The sequence below is a fragment of the Schistocerca nitens genome, chromosome 10 (assembly GCF_023898315.1).
Source record: "Schistocerca nitens isolate TAMUIC-IGC-003100 chromosome 10, iqSchNite1.1, whole genome shotgun sequence".
Taxonomy (NCBI): domain Eukaryota; kingdom Metazoa; phylum Arthropoda; class Insecta; order Orthoptera; family Acrididae; genus Schistocerca; species Schistocerca nitens.
The window spans coordinates 67,311,125-67,320,016 of NC_064623.1; the positions used below are offsets into that span (position 1 = coordinate 67,311,125).

At 43.0% G+C, this 8,892-nt stretch overlaps 1 protein-coding gene across 1 annotated transcript in view; it reads right to left on the reverse strand.

The window, feature by feature from the left end:
- Window positions 1-4,404, reverse strand: part of LOC126209875 (H2.0-like homeobox protein) — a 109,371-nt gene extending 104,967 nt beyond the window's left edge. Inside the window, exon 1 of the mRNA XM_049938999.1 lies at window positions 4,304-4,404. Within this exon, the coding sequence (XP_049794956.1) occupies window positions 4,304-4,404 (101 nt within the window). The remainder of the gene's footprint in view (window positions 1-4,303) is intronic.
- Between the last annotated feature and the right edge of the window lie 4,488 nt (window positions 4,405-8,892).

An 8,892-nucleotide genomic window follows, 5' to 3' on the forward strand; every position in this document is an offset into this window, starting at 1 on the left:
AAACTGATGTGAATAAATAAACAAACTCACCAGCCAGAAAACTTTGCGTCTGGCTTTGACGGCAGAAAAGTCGTTGATCATATCTTCATAGTTCAGACAGTTATATGAGTTGCGAGGTTGGCTTCGATGTGAAGAATGGACAGGACGTTCAATCTCTCCTCAGGCAATGTAGAACGTAGGTACGATTTCAGTCTTTTAAGAGCCGAAAACGAGCGTTCTGCTGAACAATTTGTTAAGTGCCATAAATAGAAATATTCTAAGAGCAATGTCAACATTCGGAAACACGTACTGTAACCTCTCTTCTCGTAAAACTTTACTCATTATGACTAGTATATCACTAATTTCAGATGATTTTAAAAGTTCCGCGAAATGCACACATTCACTAGGGAAGAAAGGCTCTAAATCTGTGTCATATGACACTTGGAGTTTTGCTGCACATTCAGCAATATCGTCAGATGAACCGTTCGTAAGGTTACTGAAAACTGTGAAGGTGTCCAACAGTGTTCTATAGCTTTCCTTCCTCCTCACCAATTCGGCGCACAAGTTGTCGAGTACAGGGAAAAATGTTTCGACTCTAAATTTTTCCCTTCCAGTCAGAACAACTTCTTGAGAGTCCGCTTCTTTGTCATCATGAAGTTTGCGCTTTCGTGATCTTTTATAGGTGCATTCATAGTCTATATTGTCACAATCTCCAAGGATTTACTTTCATAATAGTCGAACATGCCACGAATAGGTTCAATAAATCCTACAAGTTATTCATATAATTCGTGCATTATTTTGGTATCACTATTTACACTTTGCAATTTCAGATTTACATTATTAAATCTCTGGAGTATGTCCTTCCAACTGTCATCATGAATACTGTTTATAGTCTGCTGAGTTGATTCAATAAAGTTGAAACCTCATTTCGCACAAGTGGTTTTCCAGACGTATTATTGGCAGTATGTGTGAGGGCATTGATAACGCCCTCCCAGTTTTCATACAGACTTACACACGCTTCCTCTCTTGCTGACCAACGTGTTTTTGATAAACTTTTTGCCATTTTGCTTCCTGGTTTCATGAAAGAAAGAAGTTTATCCCAGCGCTGTGTAAAAGCAGAGAAAAAATTATAAAGGTTTTGCATCACATTGAAAAATGAACACTAGTGCCGACTAAATTCAAAGAATGTGCTGCACAAGGCACATATTCGCTTTCGGATTTCGTTCTTTAATGTATGCCTGCAAACCAGTGTAGGTTTGTGACATATTGCTTGCTTTGTCATACGACTGGCCTCTACAGACAGTAATATCAAGAGAGTTTGTAGACAGGACTTTTAGTACGGCCTCAGCTAAGTTTTCGTACTTGTGTCCCGGGTTTGGTAAAAACAGAAGGAAACGTTCAACAGGTTCACCATTCTCGGTCACGTATCTTAATATGAAAGATAATTGATCAATATGTGAAATATCCACAGTAGAATCTACTATTATAGAATAGTATTTGGCCTGTTTTATTTTACTTACGATAATTCTTTTTATTCGTTCAGAAAGAAGCTGTATTGTTTCATCATAGATTGTTGAAGAAAGATAACCTGTATGTCCCTGGCCCTGGATGTCCATATCGCTCAATGTGCTCTGAGAGAAAAGGATCAAACTCAGCTATAGGTTCAAGAGACATCATAAATTGACCATCATGTAATGAATAGAGTCTTTCACCGTGATCACGTAGGGGAAATCCACGACTTGTTAGGTTCTTCACTACGGCAAACACCCTTTTCCACACTCTGAGCCAGAGCATTTTTTCTGTCTCAACATATGACTCGAAATGGTTATCTATTGTTCCAAGTTAACTGGCAACTTACATGAATTAGTATTTTATATTACACTACTGGCCATTAAAATTGCTACACCAAGAAGAAATGCAGGTGATAAACGGGTATTCATTGGACAAATATATTATACTGGAACTGACATTACATTTTCACGCAATTTGGGTGCATAGATCCTGAGAAATCAGTACCCAGAACAACCACCTCTGGCCGTAATAACGGCCTTGATACGCCTGTGCATTGAGTCAAACAGAGCTTGGATGGCGTGTACAGGTACAGCTGCCCATGCAGTTTCAAAACGATACCACAGTTCATCAAGAGTAGTGACTGGTGTATTGTGACGAGCCAGTTGCTCGGCCACCATTGACCAGACGTTTTCAATTGATGAGAGACCTTGAGAATGTGCTGGCCAGGGCAGCAGTCGAACATTTTCTGTATCCAGAAAGGCCCGTACAGGACTTGCAACATGCGGTCGCGCATTATCCTGCTGAAATGTAGGATTTCGCAGGGATCGAATGGAGGGTAGAGCCGCGGGTCATAACACATCTGAAATGTAACGTCCACTGTTCAAAGTGCCGTCAATGCGAGCAAGATGTGACCGAGACGTGTAACCAATGGCACCCCATACCATCACGCCGGGTGATTCGCCAGTATGGCGATGACGAATGCACGCTTCCAATGTGCGTTCACCGCTACGTCGCCAAACACGGATGTGACCATCATGATGATGTAAATAGAACCTGGATTCATCCGAAAAAATGACGTTTTGCCATTCGTGCGCCCAGGTTCGTCGTTGAGTAAACCATCGCAGGCGCTTCTGTCTGTGATGCAGCGTCAAGGGTAAGCGCAGCCATGGTCTCCGAGCTGATAGTCCATGATGCTGCACACGTCGTCGAACTGTTCGTGCTGATGGTTGTCATCTTGTAAACGTCCCCATCTGTTCACTCAGGGATCGAAACGTGGCTGCACGATCCGTTACAGCCATGCGGATAAGATCCCTGTCATCTCGACTGCTAGCGATACGAGGCCGTCGGGATCCAGCACGGCGTTCCGTATTACCCTCCAGAACCCACGGATACCATATTCTGCTAACAGTCACTGGATCTCGACCAACGCGAGTAGCAATGTCGCGATACGATGAACCGCAATCGCGATAGGCTACAATCCGACCTTTATCAAAGTCGGAAACGTGATGGTACGCATTTCTCCTCCTTACACGAGGCATCACAACAACGTTTCACCAGGCAACGCCGGTCAAATGCTGTTTGTGTATGAGAAACCGTTTGGAAACTTTCTTCATGTCAGCACGTTGTAGGTGTCGCCACGGGCGGCCAACCTTGTGTGAATGCTCTGAAAAGCTAATCATTTGCGTATCACAGCATTTTCTTCCCGTCGGTTAAATTTCGCGTCTGTAGCATGTCATCTTCGTGGTGTAGCAATTTTAATGGCCAGTTGTGTAATTAATAACAGTAATTATAATATTTGACACGATCGCAAATGTTTACTAAATACCGTGAATGCCATTTTTCTTTTACTCAGTGGATTTTATTACAATAGCCTTAATTTGATTTCATATTAATTGCTACAAATGTGTCCACATTCGAAGATGACCGTCTCTATAATGCGCACTGACGAATCCATATTGCTTCCGATTGCCTCCTCACCCTTCTATTAACCCCGCAACGGGCGCACCACGTACCGCTCTGCCGCAAGTGGCAAACTTTACTTACCTCACAAACGTCAGTTAAAATTTAGCACATCTTGAAATATTACTGTCTCTGGAAATATTGTTGGTTGTTATTGAGCAAGAAAAATACGCTCTTTACAACTTCAAAACCTTAGTTTACGTTTTTGAAGGGTATCGAGGGAAGGCCAGTTCTGAATGTAACATGTGTAAAATTGCCCTTTATGTGGACAGATGTTTCACGATGTACCATACGCAAACAATGTGTGAATCTCTAGGACAAATGGAAATGCCGTGTGGCTAGGGCCGCCCGTCGGGTAGACCGTTCATCTGGTGCAAGTCTTTCAAGTTGAAGCCACTTCGGCGACTTACGTGTCTATGGGGATGCAATGATGATCATAAGGGCAACACAACACCCAGTCCCTGAGCGGAGAAAATCTCCGATCCAGCCGGGAATCGAACCCGGGTCGGTAGGTATGACATTACGTCGCGCTGACCACACAGCTACCAGGGGCGGACATCTCTACGAAACAATGGAACTAAGTGTGAACGATTATGGCATTATTAATACTTAGAGTAAGTATTTTGCTTCACGTTTCGTAAATAATCATCTACATGTGAAAACGAAAATACATGGTAAAATTTTAGTATTCTTATGAGAAACCTGTTCTCAAACAATGGTACGCGAACGTGTCAGTCAGTACTCACTGTTGGTGTAGGGCCGTATGGGGCGCGGGCTGTGCACCGTGTACGTCTGCTGCTGATGCTGATGTTGGTGTTGGTGCTGACGCTGATGCTGGTGCTGATGACGGTGCTGATGTTGATGTTGGTGCTGGTGCGCGGCGTCGCTGAGGCGGCAGCACCTCAGCAGCGAGCTGACGCACTCTGCACACGGCACGGGGAAACCTGCGGGCATTCACTTAGTTGTATCCACGTGTCGCCCACCACCCATACTACAATAACGGACCTCCTACACGATAAATCGTATGTTTTTCCACTACTGTCATTTCAGCTCTGGTTTACCAGGGGTAGTAATAAGGTTGATGTTATCACATCAAAGAAATGAAATTGTTGCTATTGTTTTTATGGTCTTCGTCCGCAGCTCGTGGTCGTTCGGTAGCGTTCTCGCTTCCCGCGCCCGGGTTCCCGGGTTCGATTCCCGGCGGGGTCAGGGATTTTCTCTGCCTCGTGATGACTGGGTGTTGTGTGATGTCCTTAGGTTAGTTAGGTTTAAGTAGTTCTAAGTTCTAGGGGATTGATGACCATAGATGTTAAGTCCCATAGTGCTCAGAGCCATTTGAACCATTTTTATGGTCTTCAGTCCAGAGATGCAGCTCTCCAAGCTACTCTATCCCGTGCGAGCCTCTTCATCTCCGAATAATTACATCCTTCTGAATCCGCTTACTGTATTCATCTCTTGGTCTTCCTCTACAATTTTAATCCCTCCCCCATTTCCCTCCAGTACTATAATGGTTGAAACGTCTCTGTGAAGTCGTTTCATAAGACGCTTGTCGAATTCGGTACAACTTATTCGCTTTACTACCTGATTTTAGCTCAATTCATGAGCTCTTCCAGAAAGACTGAGCACTCAAATAAGGCCTATGGAATATTATATATGTGTTTTGATGTGGGTTTTCGGTTTTGTTTTGTGGGAAACGCTGAGTTGGTCATCGTCTGCTGGGAGCAGACGATGTTGCTTCTCGTTTGAAGGAGAGCACAGGATGACCAACTTAGGTTTTCAATATCTGAACAGAGAGGTTTACCCATCTTAGTCGAAGGCTGTTTTTGTGTGTGAGGTTGGTGACGGAGGGCTACTCCTCTGGTAGCTTCGGCTGCACGGGGAGCTAGGTAATCTCGAAAGAGAAAGCGGCACTCTTCGGTGAACGCTTGGTGAGTACGGATCGTAGCTCTTAAGGGGTGATAGGAAGCAGGTTGAGTTAGGACTTCGTTATGTTTAACTGGTGAAATACTTAAGAACTTCAGCTTAACTGAAGCGTGTGAAGCGAGTTTTTTTAAATGATTTTTAATCTTACATTTTGTGGAAATTGCTTTTCTGTGTGTCGATTTTGTGCCACGTGTTTGGTAATCAGTGACCCTTCTGGTCCACCACGGCACCGCAATAGGCTTTATTTTAACAGTTTGCTTGTTTAATGACCTACAATTTCTGCAAGAATATCTGTTCTTTCGTGCGCTTTCTACAAAGCAGCACAACAGTTTGAGTCAGAATGCACCAAGTGCTCTAGTTCGGCCGTTTGCAAGCAGCAGACTCAGTTAGTATGTTAAATAATTATCGCACAGCCTTGTGTATTGGTTAAACCTCTGTCCAGAATAGTGCATGCGTAGAATCGTAATGCAAATCTCACTGAGATATTTTTATGGTATGAATGCAAAGGAGATGATAGTATCATTGTCTCCCACCCCCGTCTTCTGTATTTCTTCTTGCTGTAGTTAAATTGTGCTCTGTTTCATTCTCACGTAATTCTTACTTAGATATTTCGAGTCAGGCACCAGTTGTCTGTAGTTAGGATGTGCAACCAAATATTTAGTTACAATAAATAATCTACGTGAAAGATAAATTCTTTGGTGCCGGTCTTACCCCCTTACTCCGATTTCCAATCCTGAATTAATCAAGTTGCTTCATGCACGACATGGAGTGCTATTTATCTGGCTACTTAAAGAAATTTGCATACTTGTAATTAAATTATTAAAGTAATTAAACTAATAATTTTCCAGCTCAGTTTTTTTCTAAATGGTTAGGAAGGGCTTGGGCTGTTGGCGACCCTAAATTTCTGAATTTTTACCATTACTTGTGTGAGAGAAGCAGCTAGAAATGCGAGATAACGTATATGGCTCGATGAGAAACGCCATATAGATAGTAATACGTTACATGGTGATAGCTTTATGTCTCAGAATTTGTCCCATCAACCGATCCCTTCTTCTAGTCAAATTGTGCCACAAATTCCTCTTCTCTCCAATTGTATTAGGTACCTCCTCATTAGTTACATGATCTACCCATCTATCTTAAGCATTCTTCTGTAACTCCACATTTCGAAACCTTCTATTCTCGTCTTGTCTAACCTGTTTATCGATCATGTTTCACTTCCATACGTGGCTACACTCCATACAGATACACTTTTAATACCTTTTCTTACGTCTTGATCACACTTTTAATTTTCCAACAACACCTTACGCGTGTCGACTTTCCGACATTTTCAAAGGCAGTGTTAAATCAGTCGTATAAAATGGTTCATTAGATACATTGCGTCGCGTCAACATTCTCAATCACGAGACAAGTGCAAACTCGTGACTGAGAATGCTGACGTAATACAATGTATCTAATGAACAATTTTATATGTCTGACATAACACTGCCTTTGAAAATGACGGAAAATCGAAACGCGTAATGTTTTGTTGGAAAAATAAAAGTGTGATTAAGACATAAGTAAAGTTATAAGTGCGTCCAAATGGCCGCATCGTCTCTCAACCTTTTCATGCAAACTGCAGTCCACAGAGACTTTCACAAAAAAATGGTTCAAGTTGCTCTGAGCACTATGGGACTTAACATCTGAGGTCATCAGTCCCCTAGAACTTAGAACTACTTAAACATAACTAACCTAAGGACATCACACGCATCCATGCCCGAGGCAAGATTCGAACCTGCGACCGTAACGGTCGCGCGGTTCCATACTGAAGCGCCTCGAACGGCTCGACCACAGCGGCGGCCACTTTCACAAATGACTTGCTGACGTCTATATTCGATGTTAACAAATTCATTTTCTTCAGAAACGTTTTTCTTGTCGTTGTTCAAAATGGTTCAAATGGCTCTGAGCACTATGGGACTTAACTTCTGTGGTCAGCAGTCCCCTAGAACTTAGAACTACTTAAACCTATCTAACCTAAGGACATCACACACATCCATGCCCGAAGCAGGATTCGAACCTGCGACCATAGCGGTCACGCGGTTCCAGACTGAAGCGCCTTTAACCGCACGGCCACACCGGCCGGCCTTGTCATTGTCAGTCTACATTTTATATCCTCTATACTTTGGCCATCATAAGTTATTTTGCTGCCCTAATAGCAAAACCAAGAGTCTCGTTTCCTAATCTAATTCCCTCGGCATAATCTGATTTAATTGGACTGCATTCCATTATTCTTGTCTCGCTTTTGTTGATGTTCGTCTTATATCCCCCTTTCAAGACACCGTCCATTCCGTCCAACTGCTCTTACAAGTCCCTTTCTATCTCTGACAGACATGCAGTGTCACTGGCAAACCTCAACCGTTTTTCTCAATTACCGGCCGGGTTGAAGATTTTCTCTGCCGGGGGACTGGGTGTTTGTGTTGTCCTCATCATTTCATCTACATTTGTGACAGTTGAAATTTGGTTTGTGTAAAATGTGGAATGTGTAAAAACTGGGACTTTGTACGGGCGCTGATAACCGCGCAGTTGAGAACCCGACAAACCAACCATCATCATCATCATCATCATCATCATTCGTTTTACTTCTTATCCTTGTACTTTAATTCCTACCCCAAGTTTTTCTTTAATTTCCCTTACTGCTTGCTCAATGTACAGACTGAATACCATCTGGAATAGGCTGCAACTTTGTCCCACCCCTTTCTCAATCACTGTTTCCCTTTCATGCCCCTCGATTCTTATAATTGCCGTTATGGTTTCTACATAAGTTATAAATAACCTTTCCCTCCCTCTTGTCTATCCTCCCTACCTTCAGAGTTTCAAAGAGTATTCGAGTCAACATTGTCAGAAGCTATCTCCAGCCTGCAAATGCTATAAACGTACGTCTGACTTCCCTTAACCTACCTTCTCACATAAATCGTAGTGTCATTATTACCTCGCGTGTTCCTACACATTTCCCAAATCCAAAATGATCTTTCCCCATGTCGGCTTGCACCAGTTTTTTCGTTCTTCCGTAAAGAATTCTTTTTTGTTTGTTTCCAAGTGAGCATCTGCAGTCGTTGTGCGCACTGAAGCATCTGCTGCCACAGTGCGGTAGCTGGCCGTACAGCCCTTTGCTACAGTGCAGATGGGTTGCGGCGTTTATTTAGGTTTCCCTTCAGCAAGCTGCCGTACTGTGGCAGCGGAGATTTCATTGCGCGCCAGGACTCCAGGCGTGCACTTGGAAACAAACAAAAAATTAATCGTGTAACTTTGTTTCTTCCTTGTGATGGTAACAACCTCATTAATATCCCTCTTGGAAAAGATACAAATATAAACTAGGTGATCAAAAGTATCCGGACACCTCCAAAAACATACGTTTTTCGTATTAGATGCATTGTGCTGCCACCTACTGACAGGTACTCCGTATCAGCGACCTCAGTAGTCATTATCGTGAGAGAGCAGAATGGAGTGCTCCGAGGAACTCACGGACTTCGAACACGGTCAACT